This window comes from Calypte anna, chromosome 4A (assembly GCF_003957555.1).
Source record: "Calypte anna isolate BGI_N300 chromosome 4A, bCalAnn1_v1.p, whole genome shotgun sequence".
Classification (NCBI taxonomy): domain Eukaryota; kingdom Metazoa; phylum Chordata; class Aves; order Apodiformes; family Trochilidae; genus Calypte; species Calypte anna.
Genome location: NC_044248.1, coordinates 37,295,401 through 37,318,132, shown reverse-complemented (window position 1 = coordinate 37,318,132; position 22,732 = coordinate 37,295,401). Strand labels below are relative to the sequence as shown.

The window sequence follows — 22,732 nt, the reverse complement described above, 5'->3', positions numbered from 1 at the left end:
CAGTTCTCCTGTGAGGATGGACTGAGAGGTTTGGGTTACTCAGCCTGAAGAAAAGAAGCATCCAAGGAGAGCTTATTGCCACCTCCCAGTACCTGAAGGGGGCCTGCTAGAAACCTGGGGAGGGACTTTTTATTAAGGTGTGTAGTGATAGGACAAGGGGGAATGATTTTAAGCTGGAAGAGGGCAGATTTAGGTTAGACATTAGGAGGAAATTTTTCACTCTGAGGGTGGTGAGACACTGGAACATATTGCCCAGGAACACTGTGGATGCTCCCTCCTCAGAAGTGTTCAAGGAGAGGCTCGATGGGGCTCTGAGCAATCTGGTCTAGTGGGAGGTAGATAATCTTGAAGGCACCTTCCAACTGAAACCATTCTGTGATTCTATGAAATTGAAAAATAGCACTTTCTATCCATTATGCCACATTTTTCTAAATGAAGTCATAAACTGCTTTCCATACATGACAAAAATAACTTGAGCTCACATTTCAATAGAAGCCCATCTGCAATTTATCCCATCCTACCCTTTTCTGTTTACACATGAAAATTTCTATCCACTGCTATACTTGAAATAAAAGTGTTCATAAAAAGCTTCAGAGGTTTTGAGAAATAGAGAGAAGTAGAACTGGAATTAAGGAATAGACTACTTTCTAACAGATATCTTCCACAGGTGCCAGACAAACCTTGCCAAATTCCTTAAAATATTCCACCACCCTCATTTACTTCTAGCCTGAAGAGTTTCAAAGCTCATGATATCCTGAAAAGCATTATTTTTCAGAAAAAGTTCTCTCAAATTAAATTCATTCCCTTTACAGAGATGAAAATGTAAAATAGTTGACTCTTAATACGTATCACTTTTTCTACTGCTTCTGCTGTGCATTTTAAAGCAGGAATACACCATGCCAACATTGGATCACAATTTTAAAACAGCCAAAATCTGAGCACTGTAATTTTAAGGCTGAATCATAAAAATCTTTTCAACACTCTGAAAGAGCTATAGATATTATTAAGCCATCAAAAGTTCTATCATCCTTGTCTTTATCACTTGTAATGAACTCAAGAAGTACAAGGAGGTGGGGTCCTTACCAATTACACAGAATTTTTTACTTCTGGGAATCACTTTTCAGTGTCTTTTAACTGCAGGATATAGCTAGAACCTCTTCATGGGAAACATATCTCAGCATTGCCAAAAATGGGATATTGAAACCAAATGAAATGCCACTTCTACTTCAGAAGCTCTTTGGGGAGATAAGAAAAAATTAAAAAAAAACCTTTTACATTGTAAATGATAACATGCATAGTAAACTCTGCCATATTTTGAAATACATAAGCTGAGTAATTTAGCTAGAAACTACATTATAAATTATGATACAGCATCCAAGTTGAAATCACAGGGATGCTTCACAGATATCACTATTAGTTTCTTATCTGTCTTGAAACCACCACAGCAAAGATTCACTCTACTTCCATCTGTGTTGTCCTAAGAGCAGCAGAAAGCAATTTCTGCTGTTTGACACATCATTTCTCCTCTTTCTCTTTAGCCAACCACTTTACCCACATGCATTTTGTGCTCCAGCCCCAATGTCAGGCTCCCCACTGTCTCAAGCAGTTCTCCCTGGTGGGCACCACTCTCCTCTCACCAGGGGATATTGGCCCTTGACTCTTTGCTAACAGAACTCTTTCTGACACTTGCTTTTAGATGCCTAAATCCTCCTGATGAATCTGGGGGCCTTTAGCAGCTTCATGGATGTTTTCACCTTTCTGCCCACTGGAAATCTCATGGCTGTGGAGGCTGAGGTTGATAGATGAGAAAGAGAGACAGAGAGAGATACAGAGGATGCTTCTCCATAGGCTCTGAATTTTCATTTCAATTCCCTGTTTCCAAATCACCTTATGACTTGGCTACCTCCTCCAGATCCCACAGCCTAAGGAAGGAGGACTAAAGGGATTAAATTTTGGGGACTGGCATCTCTCTGTTCTAATAAAAAGTGAGACTGAATACACTATGGACACAGAGGCAAAAGTCATTTGGCTTATCAGGGCTGCTTACCCCACTTGTAGGAAAATATTGCTAACTGTTGTCAACAGAATATCATTCAGCATCATGCTTAATGACACAGTCTTTCCAAACAATTAAACAAACAAAATAAATAAAAGTTTAAAAAACACATACACACAGCCACACTAAACAAAAAACAACCCAGCTTGCTTTCATATCTGCTGTAAATGAATATTCAGTGTCTAATAAGACACATTTTCATATTTTCCTGCTAGTAGGCTGGCTTGGAACAAAGGAATCTTACTTTAAAAGAAGATAGTTCTGCCTCCTGTAAAACTTGTACCAGTAAAGTTTTCTTCAACGTGAGCCTTCTGGACCTTTCAGCTGTACCACAGGGGCTCATCAGCCTACAAGACAACACAGCCTTCAAGGAAAAGTCCCTCACAAACTGCAAATTAGGAACAATTTATTGAAAGGTTGGACCAGATGGTCCTGGGTGTGTAATCTGAGCTGTTCTACTATTCTGATTCCTTATAGTTGGGAGATGTGGTTGACAGGACATAGCAGGCCATCAAGGCACAGTCTTGCCTTGTGGTTCTTGAAGAAAAAAGCAGATTCTCAAATCCTCAAAAGCTAAAGAGAAATGACCCTCCTTCCTACTACCATCTCTTCGTGTCTCCTGTTAAAATTAGCAGCTCCAGTTTTCATCATCTCTTTCTCTTGTCTAGATGGTTTTCCAATTACTATTAATTTTTACATCCAAATTTGGATGGAAATAGGTAACTTCATGAAAATATGAGTATTATCTCTATCATCACATGACAAATTAGCCACAGCACTCCCTTCTTTTGGATTAATGGAGGGTTATTACTCCTTCCTACTTATTACTTCCTCCTCCAACTGGAAAATTTATCTTTGTTCCCATTACAAGTATTCATGAAATGAAGCAATTTTCATCAGAGATAGTTTTGGTCAAAAGCAAACTGAATCTAAACAGCAAAACAGACACACTGAAAACTTGAAGTCTACAAGGCACCTATGATCCACTGAGATTCCTCACCTTAAAAGAAGCAAATTCAAGTTGAGCTAAGTGTTTCATCCTATTAATTTCAAGGACGATGAACCACGTTTTTGAAGAAGCACCCACAGAGTGCTCCTTTAAAGATGAAGAGAACTCCCTAATGGGATTTCCAAAATCACACAGAAGCATTACTGCTGGAGAGACCAATGAAGCATTGAGTCCATTCTTAAAGGATACCCAGTTCCTTCTGACATTATTCAAAATGTCAGTTTTGAGGCACTTCAAAGTTCCCACGCACTTCAGATCTCTGAAGTGAGTACAAAGCTAATTTAGTCCATTGAAGTATTTGAGGATAAAACATCACAACTTGCCAGCCAGTTCTGCAAACCCATATTCACCAGGTGGCTTTCACAGCTACTCAAGCAGAAGCAGCCAAAGAACTAGAGTAGTATTACCCAGTGCCCTGACCTGGAAAGGCAGTGATGGGGAGCTGACTGAAGCCCCCATAATCCAAGAGGAGATGGTTAGTGACCTCCCTGCACCATTTAAGACATACAAAAGTCTACAGGGATACACCCAAGGGTATTGGGGCATAGTATTTGGACAAAAATGAGTATAGGTTTATTTATCCATTAACGAATTTGAAGGAGCTTGCATAATGTGAACAAAATGTGTATTAGTGACCTTGGATATTTGGACTGTGCTGATTCAATTGATCTATGAATGTTTGATTTTTGAATGAAAAACCCTGAACTTTTATTGTCTTTTCCCTAGGATTTTAAGGCAGGATTTGGTATTACTTTAATCCCTATGAGTGTGGCAAATGTGAAACAAGTGGATCGGACTGCAAAACAATCTTTTGAAATAATTACACCTTATAAAAGCTTTAGGTAAGAAATGTTATATTTACATTCAAAATATGCAAATAACTAATGCACTGGAGAAATACTTGCTTCATACTACAGTGACCTATCTGGTTTGGATGAATGGTAATTCTTTTATGGAGATAGCTTAGCTTTTTTATATATAAAAAAAAAAGAATAGGATTTTCTTGGAGCTGGCAGAAGTACTCCTCAAGCCAGTTTCCATCAGTCCTGGCTAACCTGGAGCTCTGAGTTGACTGGAGACTGACAGATGTGACCCCCACCTACAAGAATGGAGAGAAGGATGACTACAAAGGAACTGTCAGTATAACCTCAGTGCCAGGCAAAGTTATAGAGCAGACCATCTTGGATGCCATTATGCAGAACATGTAGGATGAGGCGATGAGGCCCAGTCAGCATGGGTTCATGAGAGGCTTGATGAACCTTATTTCCTTCTATAACAAGGCAGACGAGGGAAAGGCTGTGGATGTTGTTTACCTGGACCTTAGTAAAGCCTTGACACTGTTTCCCACTGCATTCTCCTGGCGAAACCAGCTACAAATGGCTTAGTCTGGTGGACTCCTTGCTGGGTAAAAAACTGGCTGGATGTCAAGGCCCAACGAGTGTTGGCAGAAGGGGTCAAAACCAGCTGGTGGGAAGTCACAAGTGGTGTTCCCCAGGATTCAGTATTGGGGCCAGTTCTATTGATCTTTACCAGTGATATGGATGAGTGCACCCTCAGCAAGTTTAGAGGTGACAAAAGTTGGGTGAGAGTGTTGATCTGCCTGAGGGTAGGAAGGCTCTACAGATGGACCTAGACTGGCTGGATCAATGGGCCATGGCCAAATTTGCATGAGGTTGAACAAGGCCAAGTGTCAGGTTCTGCACTTGGGTCACAACAGCCCCATGCAATGCTACAGACTTGGGGAAGTGTGGCTGGGAATCTGCCCAGAGGAAAGGGAGCTGGGGGTGTTGGCTGACAGCTGAGTGTGAGCCAGCAGTGTGGCCAGGTTGGCAAAGAAGGTCCACAGCATCCTGGCTTGTATCAGAAATAGAGTGGCCATCAGGGCTAGGAAAGTGATTGTCCCCCCTGTACTCAGCATTAATGAGGCTGAATCTCAATACTGTGTTCAGTTTTGGGGCAGAAAAGGTGCTGAAGAATGTCCAGAGAAGGGCAAAAAGGCTGGTGAAGAGTGTAGAGCACAAGTCCTCTGAGGCTTGTGGTTGTTTAGTCTGGAGAAAAGGAGGCTGAGGGGAGACCTAATCGCTTCCTATGGCTGCCTGGAAGGAGGCTGAAGAGAAGTGGTGTCAGTCTGAAAGGACAGGATGAAAGGAAATAGCCCCAGCTTGCACCAGGGAAGGTTTATATTAGGTATTAGGAGAAACTTCAGTGGAAGGGTTATCAAACACTAGAACAAGCTGCCCAGAGAGGTGGTTGAATCACCATCCTTGGAGGTGTTTACAAATATGTAGATGTGTTGCTCAGGGGCAGGGTTTAGCAATGGACTCAGAAGAGTTAAGTTCATGGTTTGACTCAATGATGTTAAAGGTTTTTTCCAACCAGAGCTATTCTATGGTTCTCTGATAGTAGTGGTCTTTCAAAAGTAGCCCAACAAATCATACTAGAAACAGGAAAATGTAACTAATTGCACATATTGACTTTGGAAAGACAAAAGTCATATAAATACCTGGCCTTCTTTACCTGTGCCCAACTGTTGGTAGTTCAAGAGGAAGAGAGGAACCAGAAAAATGAAGGAAAAATGTCTAAAGGATGTGAATCACAGGCTCTATTAACCTGACCAACACTGAAATCCAAATTCTCTTTTCCACTGCAGTTATTAAAAAAAAAAACACCCTATTTCTGCCATTCAAAATTTTTCAAGACATAAAAAATCTGTGCTGTGAAAAAAAAATGAATGAAGTTATGTATCATTCTTTGCTCTTATGCCCATTTTGAAGAAAAAAAAATCACATAGGAGCCTTTGTGGTTAATCACTTGCCTAGCAGCATCAACAGAAAACAAGAGTTGCTGATACAATTCCTAGCTTTTTTATTATTATTTTTTGACTGATTGTTCTCAAGTTTCCATTGCCATAACAAGATGTTAAAGGAAATTAAAAATGTAGCTTTGAAAGTGAAAATATTTCTCATGTTCTTTCCTGTCAAGACAAAAGCATTTCAACAGGAGATGGGTAAAATGTAAGCTCTTATCCCAATGAAGAAAAAAATAAAAGACATGAAAGTACAATTTCAAGTGCATAAAAAAGATTTGCCTGTTTCTGATGAAAGCAATAGTCAGTTCCCAGTCCACTAAAACTACTTTTTTGAGGAATTCATATCAGTTTTGAGGATTCATATCAGTTTTGACAAGAATGGAATTCTGAGCAAAAGAGAGATGGACTCATCTCTGCCAAAACTGCCAAGAGAAACACTACAGAGCAACAGGGTCCCAAGGGAAATTTCTGCTTTACAGAATTTCTGGTTCTTCCTGGGGTCCTATCACATTCAACCCTTCTGCCACCCTGAATTTTCCCTTTTCCCAGTGCAGGAGCAAATCCCTCTTCAGTCCAGAGTGTTGCAGAAGCCTGAAAAAAATATTCTGGAGGGTTCAAATCCCACTCCTCTAGCCCTGTAAATGTCACTGCTAAAATCTTAATTATTGGAGTTGAATTTTCAGCCAGGCACTTAACCTTATCATTTGAGACTGGGAAATCTGAACATCCACTTGTTTTGCAGCTTAAAATCACCTTTCTGTTTTACAAGTTTTGCTCTGTTCAAATGCCTGAGCAGACTGGAGCTGAGCTGACATAACTGCTGCTTCCAAGCTGAAAAAGCTGGGATAATGTGCATTTATTGCACTACAGTTGCTTTGGCTTTGTGGGCATCAGTCTGCAGGTTGAGAGTTTTGTGTTCTGGGTGACTTTGCTGATAAACCTGATGCTGGCTCTTATGTATACCTGCTGTATGTCCTGTATGTCCTGCTCTGCAGAGGGATAACTCCTGGGGAACAGTTTGCTCGTAGCACTGCCTGTAGTAGCACCTCTGCTCTGCATTTGTTCATCATTAGCACAAGGACTTGAACCTTAGGTCAAGTTCAAACTTCCATCTTCCTGTGGCAGCATCTACTGAATCCATTTCTGGCTTCTTTACTTTGCACTTGTTGGAAACACCAAAATGCTCACTCATCCAAACAGCCTGGGGTCAGGGCAGCCATCTGGACAGTCCAGCACCAAGATTAAGATTCCCTATTCCCACGTTTAATTCAGGGAGACCAAAACCTGACAAATTTGCCAAAGGGTACAGTATTGATTACTTTGAGTCTGTCTCTCTTTCTGCAGAACCAGATTTTCAAAGAAAGTGCTATAATCAAAAGCAAAGGAAGGGAATTTTTTTAAAGCTTTAAAATTATTTAAAATTCAGGGTTATAAATATGGATAGAGGTATATTTTTTATTCTATTACACTCAAACATGAATTTATATTTACTTTTAAGCTAAACAGAAGTGCACCTTCAAGTAAATCAGAGTACTCTAGTAACATCAGTTTCATTGTCATAACATTCAAATTCCCATCACTTTCCAGACAAATTAAATGTAGCTCAAAATTTCACTTGCAGAAACTAGCAGAAAGTATGTACTTACTCATTGTATCTTCATGCATTGCCATAGCACTAAATAAAGGAAGGGAATGGCAACCTGCACCAGGTTTACAACAGATTTAAGTACTGTGCTGAACTGTAACAGCAGGTCCTAGTTCACCAAGGCATTTAATTATCTCTTTACCACCAGTACCAAGGTAATTTATTTCATTTCTAGCAGGCTGCTTATGTATTTAAAGCCACTTTAGAGAGATTATCATGTTAATACTGTGCTAGGTCTATCTTTTCTATCAACACTAGAGACAAAGCATTCAGATAAAGAAACATTTCAACTCACTAGAAAATACACCATCAATAGAATGTCTCTAAATTATAAGTTTGTCTTTCAGTCACACCATAAACTTGCATGTAAGCCTTTAGAAACACCTGAAATGTATCACAGCTTAAAGTACAGGGTACTTGAATACACTTTACAAATCACATTACAAAACTCTGCCTTTGGTCAAAATTACAAAGGGAATGGATGAACCCATCATTTACCTCAAGCAGCTAACCAAGAAGAAAATATTATGTCTGCTCTTGGTTACTAAATAGTGTTAGCTAATGTGTCAGCTAACGTGTCAGCAGGGGTGTATAACTTCTCTTTTTACCTAATGAAGTAAAACAGGATGAAAAGATGCAAAAAATCTTTTAACTTTATAAGAGGAGACAGCAACTTCCCCAAGATCAAAACGTGCAATTAGAATATACGTTGCCTTGGGATGCAAATGCACGAAAAAATTATATACCAGAAAACAAAGCAATGCCACTGTTGTAATCAACAAATGTTTTCAGATGAAGTGGAAGTAGCAATTATTTTACTAAAATGAAAACAAAAAATGCAATTTTTTGCATCTCTGCACAAATAAAACAACTATAGAATGTTGCAGATAACCCATAATAATCTGTCAAATAAAAATCCATGTGCACTGATTCAATACGTTCAGTCCTGACAGCCTCATGGGCAGAAGGAGTGAGGAACAACACATCTTGGAGGCATTATGACCAAAAGACCTTCAGTCACATTCATATGAAATGCCTCGTGCTACAGAGATCCATCAGACTAAATTAGGTAACATTTCCTCATTAAGATCACCAAATTAAGATCATAGAATCATAGAATTGGCTGGGTTGGAAGGGACCTCAGAGATCATCAAGTCCAACCCTTGATCCACTACTGCTGCAGTTCCCAGCCCATGGCACTGAGTGCCACATCCAGTCTCTTTTTAAATATCTCCAGGGATGGAGAATCCACTACTTCCCTGGGCAGCCCATTCCAATGTCTGATCACCCTCTCCCTAAAGAAATTCTTTCCAATATCTAACCTAAACCTCCCCTGGCACAACTTGAGACCGTGCCCTCTTGTCTTGCTGAGAGTTGCTTGGGAAAAGAGCCCAACCCCCCCTGGCTCCAACCTCCTTTCAGGGAGTTGTAGAGAGCGATGAGGTCTCCCCTGAGCCTCCTCTTCTCCAGGCTGAACACCCCCAGCTCCCTCAGCCTCTCCTCATAGGATCTGTGCTCGAGTCCCTTCACCAGCCTGGTTGCCCTCCTTTGGACCTGCTCCAGGACCTCGATATCCTTTCCTAAACTGAGGGGCCCAGAACTGGACACAGAGCCATACGATCCTACTGGATAATATGGAGGGCTCAAAGCTCCCTGAGTTACCCAGATCCCTCACCCAGGGTATTTTCCCACATTCCTACAGCTGTGTCCTTGTTCAGAGGGATTCCTAGGGTGTCCTAAACTCAAAGGAAATATTCACACAGACATCCTAGGACCAAGAGGAAGAGATTCAAGAGCATGGCAGATCCTTTCATTCCCCTGCTTGGAGCTAATGATAGAAACCATCTTCACAAGAGATGAGAAACACACAGGAGGTGAATGTGGGCTAATAGGGATATGGAGGCATATCCCAGAGTCTTCAAATGTCCACACTCGGAAAACCCATGTAGGAACAGAGAGAAGCCCTCTAAACTTCAAATGTTGTAGCACAGAGCCTTTGAGCACAGCCCCACACTGAATGACAAGGAGCACTGGAAGAAAAGTGAAAGCCACTTGATTTCTGCAGTGCTGTTTTCTACCCCACTGAGCTACGAGACAGGAACCCTCTAAGTCACCAGCTCCCTTTTGTTCATTTGTTTGTTGGATGGTTATTCACAGGAATAGGCAGCTTTTATTTTAACAGTATAGATAAAAGTATTACAGGGAAATTTAAATGTCAAAGAATACACACTCAAATGCCAAATACCTACAGAAGAATGCCAACAGAGAGATGTCAGAAATACCCCCCTGGATCCCACTGAACATAATTATATCTGCACAAACACAAGCTACAGCACGATGTGAAAAAGCAAGAGTTTTTCTGCAGTCCCTTTGAGATGGGAACATGACTTCTGTAAATAAAACCAGTATCTGGCAGCAATCTGACTGTATTTCCCCAAGTACCTGACTCTGGCAACACATACAACCAAAGTGATCCATGGTCTACAAGGTGATGGATGACATTTACAGACCTTAAGGTACAAAATTGGTATTTCAGGCAAATCTGACTCCTGAATTTGCCAGCTCATCACTAGGTGAAGGACTCCAATAAAACGAACTTTCCCATCAATGCTTCCACCACTTTCCAGGTATTACAGTCATCAAAGTTCAAAGAGGAGATTTGCAGCGAGTTTCTGCTAGATACATGGTTTAATTTGGTCAGTAAAACCAAACACAAAAAAAAATTGTTGTTTGGTTTCCTTGGTTTGTTTTTTTTGGTTTGTTTTGGTTTTGGGGGGTGTTGTTTGTTTTGCTGTTTGTTTTTTGGTTGGTTGGGTGGGTGGGTGGCTTTGAGTCCTAGAAATACCTGTGAACTTTTCATAAGGAAAGAAATAAATCCAGAACTCAAACAAAACTGACTTCAAGCAGAATTTGCACTCTTGAAAAGGTACTCAAATTTCTACAATTTTACTTACTTCAATTAAAATCAATTGATTGTTCCTAAGGAAAAAGAAAAACATAATTCTTTATAGACTTAACAGTGTGAACTTCTTGTCCCAATGACTTCAATGGTCCTTTTGTCATGATTTCACCCTTCATTATCTCACATAAAAGTACTTGGAAACATGTTAATTAGGGAAGATGCATTCGTTTAGAAATTTCAGTCAGTCTGTTGACTGCAGCTGCTTCCACTAGAGTTAAGAAATAAAACTGGTTAGGTAGTTCTGTAGTTAGACTACTAAATACATGAAAATCTGAAGTGCACTTTAATTAGTGCAGCTAACAAAAATGTATCTGACTCCTGTAATTATTGCAAAGTGCTTCCAACACTAGTGGATCCTACACTGTAAAGTAATATATAATCAAAGATAAAATATCTGAAATTCTGTCAAGAGTAGAACCAACACGTAGCATTTTCGCCTTAAAAAATTTCTCTGTGTCTTAAAAAAAAATCTGTGATGTTTTAGGATCCCCAGCTTGTTTTTTGTTAACTTTGTGAAATTTACTACAAACACCATATTTTAAAAAAATTCTTTTACTATTCAACCTAATGTAAAAAACATACAATATTTAGTTGGAATTATTTTTCTTTTTTTGGAAAGATGTCCCCAGAAACAGCTATCACAGCCTCACATTGTTACCAGAAATCTCTTTCTAAAGAAAATTCCTTTCCCTTCAGCAGGACTCATCCCAAAGCTTTTTCTGGATCACTGAATGCTGTTTGGGAAAAAAAATTGGAACAAAGTGAATCTGTTCTGCTTTGGACACCTTCTTTTTAAGCAGCTGCAGCTCAACACAAAACTCTAAGGATAGTTATTTACATTGCAGCCTTCAATGGGAAAGATCTCATATAATCTCTATACTTAATTTTAAGAACACATCTTGGCAAACATTAAAAAAATAGATTATTTCAATATCTTACTTTTCAACTTTTGTCCTTGTAGGGTCTTGTGACACTGAGTTTCATGGTCTAGTTATATGCTGTGCAAAATTCTATTCTTTTTGACCAACTCTGACCAGGGACATAAAGGGCAACAAGAAAAACTATAGCTATGTCAGTGATAAAGGAAGACCAGGGACAACATACACCCTCTTCAGAAGGAAAAAAGGAGAACTGGTCATGAGGGATATGGAGAAGGCTTTTCATTATTTTATTTTAATTACTTTATTGCCCAGTCTTCAACAGCAAGGGCTCTAGCCACACAACCCAAGTTGCAGAAAGCAAAGGCAGAGGGAATAAGGGGGGAATAAGGACTGGTCCAACATTGTGGTAGTCTAAAGACTTTGCTAAATGCACCTCCAAATCTCAACAAGATCCAACTCCATTTAGTTTCTGAAGCATCTGTCAGGATTTCTGCTCAAGGTGACATAGCCATAGGCATGTGTACATTAAGGTACTGACAAGAGATGAAACAGCAAGAGCAGAATAACAACTCCAATGAAAAGCCAAGAAATTTCAGGAGTTCAGAGACAATTCTAACTTATTAGCTCTCTCCCTTCTCTCAAAGTACTTATCTGTTACTGCAGAAGGTATACAGACAAATGATGCAGTTCATCATATGGTGTCACCGACACACAGAACCAGTTCACAACTATTTAAAAAGCTCTCTCTGTAATTTACTTTCAGACAGTCACTTCAGGTTCCTCACATATCAAAATCAGTGTGATATGATACACTAAATGAAGAGATCTCATTAGTATCTTCAAAGATGAATGATACTCCTCTTTGAAGGAGAGTTACTCCTGGAAAATCCTATTAGTCTTTTCCTAAGAGGTACCATAAGATTTTTGATTCTTTTGCCATCCCAGATGGGCATTTGTCCAAAGTTTAGGGGATGCACTGGAAATAGAGACCTGCTTCCACCAGTCCTTACACAGGACACAAATGTATTTTTACATACTAACAAAACTGAAAAACCAAGAAAAAATAACTTTGAAAGAGATGTACACCATTTCCTCGAGCAGTATAGGTCCTAGTATTTGGGTTATGTATGGCAGCTGAGTATACAACATTACACTTATCCTGTAAAAGTTAATTTCTACTAAAAATAATGTAATTTCTTCATGAAGAGATAATAGACATTTTAGCTATGTAACATCAGATTTCCTCTTTCCATTACTATGAATTTTAATCATCTAATGGTTGCAGCATCCTACTTGCAGCGTAAGTATCAACCTGGGTGCTCTAAACATAATTCAATGTAAAATCTGCTGGTTTTGCAAGGGTTACAAACCAAAATCTTTCATTGGTCTTGTGGGACTGTCAGCCAGCAGCTTAATACACTATATATTACAAACAACATCATGATCAAGACAACAACCTACAAGGCCTCTTTACAATATTAAAAGAGACAGGTGTCTTGAAGTTCAAGAATTTTCTCCCATTTCTTCCTCCTCTTAGCAATACACAACAACACATTATCTGCTATCACATTTTCTGTTACCCTGGAACAAAACCCATTTAAAAAAAAAAAATCAATAAAAATAGTATCTTGTTTGAATATATGTAGCCTCACCTTGCGGATGCCTCTGCCAAGATCTTCTCCGTAATTTGTCCCCAAAATTTCAAAATGCACATTGGGATTCCCCCCATTTTCTGCAAACTCCAGTTCTCCAGTCAAGCCATTCACTCCACCCTATTGCAATAAAAAAAAAAAAAAAAAAAAGAATTGAGTGAAGTCAGAAGTTGCCACTTATACTAATCTGTTATTTCTCCAAGGGATTTGTGCAGTAACTATGCAGAATACATACAAAACTACCAAAGTTTTCTAAAGGCCACATTTTCCTAAAAATTCTGATGTAGTGGAACAAAGCAACCAGCTGCCTCTGATTACCAAGAAGTGGGTGTGAGCCGGTATCAAATCCACCTGTGCCCAGTTAGGGCAGGCCCCCTCTTGAGCATGTGCAAGACCAGGGGGCCAATAAAAGATGAGGCTCACACCCACCGAGTAGCTCACTCTTGGGCTAGTCACAAGAGAGGCTGGTAGCTCATCGAGCCACGGTCTGATCTTGCTAGTTCTGCTACGTGAGTGATAGACTTAGAGCACAACTCTCAAGTCTATACTGCTACACCTACTCAGACCTTGAGGCACCGATCCCTGAAGAAAGATTCGTCCTGCTACATTCTGAAATCTAAATTCTTCCTGCAGCATGTAAGTTCTTCACAGAAGAATCGAACTCAGTAATGCTAAGCAGATATAACACAATTGTCTTGATCTTAACTAACAGTGTATTTGCAGTCCACTTTTTGTTATTTGACTCCTCACTGTATACATAGATATTCTAACACAGACATTCTAGCCTCATGAAAAAAAAAAATTTTTTTGCCACTAATTTTATCTGAAGCAAAGCCAAAAACAAATCCATAAAACAAATTCCACAAAAATAAGGTTTATGTTTGCTCACTCCCCCTTCCCCCCAAAAAAAACCCCCAGCTTTCAGTTTCTTGCCCAAAAGAGATTTCCACATAAGGTCAGGTTGAGTTTTGAATCTTTAAGTATTTTGTATGTTACACCCAAGAGAAATTACCACAACTGAAGAGGGGTTTGTTTAGCTGAATACAGTGATTTTTCTGCTTTCCTCCACAACTATTCTACACTATTAAAACTACACAAGACGAGCATCAGTGCAGCATATTTTGCTTTTACTTTTTATATTTTAGTCAGAACATTAACTGATGAAACTGAACATTTACTATGCAGATCAGAGTTGAAAGGGTTATGTATGCCATAAAAATACTCAAAAGAGGATTAATCCAACATGACAGACATTTTATCTTTGTATAAGAATTGTGATGACCTGAATTGTAAAAATCAACAGAGACAGGTGAAATGTCTACTATGAAAACCTTTCACCTTAAAACATTTCTTCAGTTTTCAGATTCAGGGAAAACTAGATGTTTAACCCACTTCCTTCAAGAAATATATTTTAAGTATGTACAAGAAAAAAAATCTGCCTCTGGTCTAAAACCATACAAAATGTATAACTTCAAAACATAAGGCAAGAGTTCTGCAACTATGATTGTTCTTTCAGTTAAGAGATTCATTATTTAAACTAAAAAAAAATAAAAAAAAAAACAACCCTGCAAAGTAATCTCTTGCAATATAAGCTTCCCAAGTAGGCACATGTGCCTTGCTGAATCATTATTTTCAAAGTTCTATTCTTACACGTTCAGCTTGAAGAAAACCCAAGAAAGAGTACAAAATTTGCATCTCCACTGCAGATTAGAATGCACTAACAACATTTGGTCATCCATTTCTAAAACGTTAATAGTATTATGATAAAAATAAGGAAGCTGATTGTTGATACAATACTTTTAAAATTTAGTAGAGACTATCAGAAACTGGTGTTGTCAGGGATAATACATTATTATTTCCTTAAGTTCCATTGTCAGTTAAAAACAAAATAACATACTGTGTGTATAAACAAATATTAACATTTTAAAAATCTTGTATATAATATTTTCTTTTTGGATTAGATACCAGAATTAAAAGAAAGGAAAAAAAAAAATTTAAATTGCCTCGGGCTGGTGGAGTGGGGTAGTCTATTGCTTAAGAAGAGATTCAGGAAACTGTTCCAGTTTTTCTTCATAGTCTTTCACAGTGTGGATCCCTCTAAAAAACTTAATATGTGACACATTTTATTCCTCTACTAATGCATAGTGGAAGGAGATCACAGAGGAAATGGCCACAACAGCTCATGATCAGTATGACAGCTACTGATCCAGTCACGTCCTGATGAGATTTTTCCAAGTTATTTTAGCATTAATTATGACAATGGGGTAAGAGTCAAGGAAATCTTCCATTCCACTTAGCATGCAGAATCAACTCTATTTGGGGAAAAACAAAGACAGGTGAATTATTTCCTGGAGCAGGTCCAAAGGAGGGCAACCAGGCTGGTGAAGGGACTCGAGCACAGACCCTATGAGGAGAGGCTGAGGGAGCTTGGGGTGTTCAGGCTGGAGAAGAGGAGGCTCAGGGGAGACCTCATCACTCTCTACAACTCCCTGAAAGGAGGTTGGAGCCAGGGGGGGGTTGGTCTCTTTTCCCAGGCAACTCTCAGCAAGACAAGAGGGCACGGTCTCAAGTTGTGCCAGGGGAGGTTTAGGTTGGATATTAGAAAGAATTTCTTTACGGAGAGGGTGATCAGACATTGGAATGGGCTGCCCAGGGAAGTAGTGGATTCTCCATCCCTGGAGATATTTAAAAAGAGACTGGATGTGGCACTCAGTGCCATGGGCTGGGAACTGCAGCGGTAGTGGATCAAGGGTTGGATTTGATGATCTCTGAGGTCCCTTCCAACCCAGCCAATTCTATGATTCTATGATTCTATCTACTATCTCAAATTCCTCTAAGGTTGAGTTGCAACAATGCAATTTCCTGACACATGTAACAATGACGAGTGAAATTTCAGTTCTTAGGACAAAAATGTTTTACTTAAGTTTCTGATCACTGCTCTGGGCATTGCAGAGCTGATATAAAGCTTGGCAATATAGTTAAAGCCTACTGGAGTCCTATTTAGACCAGCAAGATAACCCACAGTTTATATAAGGTTAGGGACTACTATACTGCAAGTCCCTGATGAAGGCACTTTCTGAATAGGAACCTTTTCTTTCTGAAAAGAGTAATTTTTTTCCAAAATACTGTTATGCTCAGACACCAGTGAGTTTGCAATTAAGGCTGAAAAAAACCTGCTATAAGTATTAAATACAAATTTCACATTTTATTTTGGAAAAAACTCATACGGAAAACTTAACACACCACTTTTAGCTGACAGCAAAAAGAAGTAGTTGGCAATTTCACCCAGAATACATGATAAAGCATGAGGCACAGCTCATTTCCTTTAAGGGAATGGGCTCTGTGCTGCTGCTGCTAGCACTAGAAATTTGCTGTTTGCCAGTCAGCTAAACAAATGTGACAGTGAGAAGATCAGGTAAGTGTGAGAGAAGATTCATGCAAGAACTTGCTGTCATTTTTCTGAGTTGATCCTCCATATAATCCCTACTTACATTTATTCTCAGGCTATTGGGGAAGATTAATTTTTCCTACAGAATCATTTTCGAGTAATGCTTCGTTCTCTCACTGTGAAATAGCTTTGCTGAGAAATAAACAAGTTAGCATGTGGTTGGGGTTTGTTCCTATTAAATAAGTGAATATACAACTACTTGCCAGAGCTGGCCAAAATCTTTAGGAGTACTACATTTCCTGGTGAATTTAACAAATTAAATTCAGTTCCAGAACGTGTAGAAACAGCTACTAGATTTTAATAATTGTAGTGGGCTTAAAATGTTTTGGGGTTTTGTTTGGTTGGTTGGTTTGGGGTTTTTTTTTTTGGCTTTGAGTAATCATCTGAATTGACACAGAAAAAACAGCATTTCTTTGTAGTTATTGTGACACAGGAATCAACTTGCAATACTGAAAAGCAACAAATTACAACAGGGAATGACTCAGATGGCTATTTTGCCATTTCGAATAATGTTTAAAACATTAATGCCTCCTTATTCTTTATTCTTTCCTATTAGCTCATTAATTATGAAGAAATTACTATTTAACACCAGAGTGCTCCTATTTTTAACAAGTGCTGCTTCAGGTAGAGCATCAGCATCCCTTTCTTGCAGCCTGCAGCTTACAGAGATTTCCCATCTCTTATTTTCCCCTCGAGCAATCAAAGAGATTCCTTCTGCAGCTAAAACACTGTCTGGATCTGTGATTCTGGAAGATAGATGTTACTCTAGAAAGCCTTCCTCTAGAACTAGTTTTTCCTGCTTTTTTTACCAGCAAGAGCTCTTTTGGCAGCAATAGATGGCAACACCACCTCCACTTGGCTGCTGCCAGGAGAGCAGCTGCTTCAGTATTCCTTTTGTAAGGCAGGTGGGCTGGAATCAGCCAGCTCTTCCTGAACTCCTTCCTCCATCATTAGGAAGGTTGTTGTCCTGGTTCGGGCCAGGATAAAGGTAATTCTCTGTCTTCTGCTTTTGCTTTCAGCTAAGTCTCTTATAAGTAGCTGCACTTGCTGAAAGCAAAAGCAGAAGACAGAAAATTACCTTTATCCTGGCCCAAACCAGGACAGTAGTGTTAAAAGTCATGCAGGGGATGGAATTTCTTTTTCCAGGAGCATTTAAGAAATCTCATTGTATTTTCACCCTGAACTATAAGAATATCTACTTAATATTCTATTATATACTACATCTTCAAAGTAGTGCTGATTTCAAAATGAAAATTCAGAACCTTTTATTTAGGAAGCATTTAAATGAGGTATGTTAACTTTTTCCTGTTTACTTTCAAAATTAAGAAAAACTGGTGTGGTTTTGAGAAAAAAAAGTATTTCCCTTGGTTTTAAAGGACGTTCCAAGACAATGGGAGAGAAAACATATTCACAGGAGAAACAAAATTTTCCCTTTCATTACTTTTCAGTTTTATTGTTTTTCTGATATCTCATCAGATATTCATCATTGTCAACAGTCTCAAAAGCACACAGCTGAGATCCTGATGTTCTTCTACATAAACACATCAGTGAAACAACAGGGAAGGCAGCCCACAAAACTGCCTCTTCCTTGTGCAATTCCAGCTCTCAGCTGCAATTATAGCTTTTCTCTTCCCAGGGATTGAAATGGTACAGCCATACAGAGAGGAAATGTCTGTATTTCATTTTTGGTTACGTTTTGCATTATGCAGGAGGAAAAGATTGGTCTCACATCCACAAACAACACAAGCAAGGAAATAACTGTAATGAAAACAGTCAGTAGCCCTTTCCATGGTGGAGTACTTCTAAATTTATAGATGCTAGGAGGGCTACAAGACTTTTCCAGAAACTCGAGCTCCTACAGTAGTCTAATTCTTAAGTGGAAGTGACTTTGTTGCCTTTCTGGCCCGGGCATCCTATTTGGATTTGAGTAAGTAGAAAGAGCTTTTAGTTTAATAATGAAAAAGGTGTGCAATAGTATTTACAAAATGCAAGTTGAGAAGAAAAGTTCCAGAACCAGCCTTGCTTTAAACAGAGCTTAAAAACACGGGGCTGCCAGATGGGAATTTAAATGGGTCTGGTAGCTTAAGAGCAATATAGTTTAGAGTCCCTCAGAGACTGAACCTGAAATAAGAAATTTGTCCTGGATTATCCTTGCAGTCTCATGACACCAAACCATTAGACTGGAAACTGGGGACAGCCTTGAACTGTTATGTTGGAGCTAATGCAGATTGACCTGGGAGTAGGGAAAAAATGAACAGTTTTCAAAGAAGCCTTATATTTTGCCTGCATCATCATGATTTCTGGTGTATGCTGAATGGAATGTAATGCAGAGCAGCCATTTCTTGAAATACTGTATTTTATTTTTATGTCCTTTTAATGAAAGCCATAAGTAAACTTTTAAATATGTTTTTCTTTTTCTTTTTTTTTACTATCCTGGGCTTTTTTAAAATTTACATGGTAGGCACTGCCAGCACTTAGATTTAAAATATATGCTACCAGAAGCACATGCAGATAAAGGAAAAGGCAATTTTATGAAAGACATCAATAACATAAGGAGACTGAACTGAATTACAGGTAAGGGCATACTATCAACCTATCCATATTTTGGCTGAACACTGACCCAGAAGGCTGTGCTATTTGTCTCTTTAGTATGTGGGTGCTGTAAGTATATAATGAGAATATAGAGAATAACTAAGAGAATAACTAAGAAAAAATACCTTTAAAGACTGAAGAAAGGGACAAGCACCTTGGACATGAGCATGAATAAGGTGTGAAATAAAAATCACAGGGAAATAGTGAGAGCTTAACATTGGATAAAGCACTGTGGAAGAGTTACAGAGAACAGTCCTTTAATAGGATGCAGGCTACATGAGTTAGGGTTTTCCTCACTCTCACTACTTCACTAAATTAATGTCAACAGCAGAGCAACAGCAGACTCCACAGAACATTGCTCAAGAGTAATGCCAAATGCTTTTTTCTTTTACAAATAAAATAATGAATTTACCTGTTTTACCTCCTAACCTGTGACACTTTTTCAATAGGGTATTATTAGCACTTGGAAATCCCACTAGTTAGGCAGTTTTTGTAAACAAATTAATTAACTTCTATTCAAATATGCTCATTATGACATGGAAAACCCCAAAAAGACCATTTTCATTCATCACCTGTAAATACACCATAACTATTGCTTTGAAAAGAGACTGCTGGCACATCAGGAATAGTGTGCATCTCAGAAGGGAATGCTGCCCCATGCAAGTGATTTAGCAAAGACAGGAAAACACATGGAAAAGGTACCTTCTTGATGGTTTCCAACATGGATCGTCCTCCTTGCCAGGGTTTGGAGTTTTTCCTGATGCAGGTGAGGCTGGCCATGCTGTGCCACTTCCTATCCTCCAGCTTCTTATGAAAAGCATTTGCCAGCAGGAGGACAGTGTCATATATATACAGGTTTGAAATCTGCAAAGACAGTAAAAGGGGAATATGAGAATTTGTGGTCTGCCAGCAGCCAGAATTTATCAGTTGTTTTAGCTCACCCACAATCCTTTGGTAATTAAATTACTTATTTGGTATTAAGAGGCAACTGTGAGAGTAAAAAAGTTTTATCTTTGCTTCTGATGCAGCTTGGAGCTGTCACATTACAAGTAATTTGCAGCAACAGACTCCACACGTGTGAAATACAGGCAGCCCAATCACTGGCACAGATCCACTTGCAGGATTTGAAGCCCTGCTCCTGGGTGTAAACAGATTCCTTTTGGAAAACTCTGTTTTTTCAGTTACTGTGTATTTGAACACTATCAAATTGTCATCAAGGCTGTTTTGTTCTTTTGCAAAACAGAAACTCTGAAATTTTAAAATAATTTTATTGTGGGTTTTGTTTTTCTTGATTTGTGCATCCAGTTCTGACCGAGGTAATTTCTGGAATTAAATAAGAACCTGATTAAATCTTCCTCAGTGTGCAGTTGCATCTTGATTCTACAGTTTATAGTGTTTAATGGCAGAGTATTTGGCAATGTCTGTTAAATCCTTTTACCAAGCAAATGTGTGTATGTGCCACAGTAAGCACAGTTACACACCTACAGTGTGAGGAAGTTACCAACTGGCATCAAAGAGAGAACAGTTCAACTCATGGAATTACTTGTGTTGCAGCTCCACTTACCGATGCACTGTTTCTATATATGTATATATTACTATATATATATATACTTTTAAATGCTCACAGTTCAAAGTACACAGTGAAAGATCCAATGGAAAAGAGCAGAAGCTCAGAATTCATAAACATTCCTGAAAAAACTCACAGTGTAGTTTTATTTCAGACATTTCTGTCCTCAAATGGCAGGAAAAGTAAAGTTACTAACAGTGTTACAAAGGGAAACCATAGCTCTCCTGAACAGGGGCTTTTAGGAAGAGAAATTATGTTCAGAAATGAGAAGGACCTTTGGGATTCTTCTTTTCAGACAACCTATTGGCCACATGAAGCCAAGGGGCCTGAAATTACTAGGGAAATTGAGTTTCCTCAGCTGAACCATGAAGCCATGGGGCCTGAAATTACTAAGGAAATTCAGCTTCCTCAGCTGAACTATGAAGGGGACTGTAGAGCCTTCCTAGAGACCTAAACCAAATTATCCAGCACCAATTTTCTAAATCTGGCAAGGTTGCTGGGTTTTTTTCTCTCTCAGAAGATATTTCCCAGATTTCTGGAATATGTTGATTGCTATGTGTAAGGCTTTTCTCAACACAGATGATCTTTTAAAACCTTAAAAAAAAAAATAAAAAATCTTAAAATAGGAAATTTATGCCAACTTTGTGGAGAAGGCTCCTATTCTGCCCCTTAAGAATATCCAAAGACTGGGAAAATCCTGCAGCTATTAGGAGAGGGTATATGCAGGGATGCACAATAATGCTGAAGATGTGAGACACTGATTGGCAAATCCACATGCCATCTTAATTAAAAAAAAGAAAAAAAGAAAAGGAAAAAAGAATAGCCTCTCTTCCTGCCTAGTTAGTCCTTTCCACCTATTTTTTTAGGCTTTTATTTTCTTAGTAATCTTCATGCTGGCTTTGCCCATGTCATACTCAATCTGCTCTGAAGAGTTGTCACAGGAAGGTTTGTGACAGACTCCTTCCCTGCCTGGCATTCAGGAAAGAGGTCATCTTTCTTACCTTGCCAGAATTTCCTGGGGCACTCTGCCTTCCACATTTTATTGAAGGAGATCTAATAGTTTGCTGCTCCTGATAAACTCCTGGAATACTCTGTTGCCTTTACAACTCTGCACTGGTCATTGTTAGAACTACAAACACAGAGAAGTTCTGACCCTTATTTCCCTTTTTCTTTAAATTATAATTTTTTTTAATTACTACCTCTTTCTGGAAAACACTTCTTTGTTCTTACTGTGACTCCAGTGGTTGTGACTATTCCCATTTCAGTATTTGCCCTGGAACTAATTTACTTTCCACAGATGCACACACCAGGCATCACTGTGCATTACAGCATAAAAGGCATGGATTGAGGATTTGGGTTCAGATTAATCAAGCATTTTTAAAACACCCTGGATGATTTGTCTACCTATTGTAAACCTACAAAGAATTCAAAGCATTTCAGCTAAAACCATATTTCCCCAAAGAAGTCAGCACCACAGGGACATTTCTTTGAGGGGGAGACAAGGAATTATCCCTGTGCTGTGAGACAAGTTTATTTTACATAAGCCTCTGCCAAAGGGAAAAAATCCCTCAAGAGAGGAGAGACAATAAGGTCACTAATGAGACTAAATCAGTATATGAAGGGCTACAGGTGCCAAGTCATCATTTCCTAATAAAATGACATTGCTTTCAAGGTAGCTCCCATCCCTAATATCATGGGAATAGATACAGCTCATGAGGAAGGTGGCACTCAGTAATCTAAGAGCAATACATCTGGGCCTCCATCAAGTATTAACAAGGCTCAGGAGTACAGAGTTCAGCAATTATTAAGCATTGTTATTCCTTCACTAATAGTTCAGCACTTCCAGCAATCAATCCCTGATAATGCAATGATAAAGACACTACAATTAATTTCTGCTTCTCAAAATGACCCTTCCCTGTCACTCCCAGAAGCAAGCTTCATTAGTAGCTGTCCCAACTCACAAACTGGGGCTGTGATTTAAAGTCACTTTACACTTTTACTCATCTACCACATAATTTACTGGGACATTTAATGCATTTTCTGATATTCATTACTGATCTTTTATTTATTCTGTCTCTTAGACAAATGGCTGCTTGCATTACCAAGCAAAA

At 38.9% G+C, this 22,732-nt stretch overlaps 1 protein-coding gene across 2 annotated transcripts in view; it reads right to left on the bottom strand.

The window, feature by feature from the left end:
* GRID2 (glutamate ionotropic receptor delta type subunit 2) overlaps positions 1-22,732 on the bottom strand; it is a 705,658-nt gene that overhangs the window by 200,079 nt on the left and 482,847 nt on the right. For both annotated transcript variants that reach the window (XM_030449840.1, XM_030449841.1), the window contains 2 exons: positions 19,757-19,918; positions 13,015-13,134 (listed from right to left, as the gene is read on the bottom strand). In XM_030449840.1, the coding sequence (XP_030305700.1) occupies positions 13,015-13,134; positions 19,757-19,918 (282 nt within the window). The remainder of the gene's footprint in view (positions 1-13,014; positions 13,135-19,756; positions 19,919-22,732) is intronic.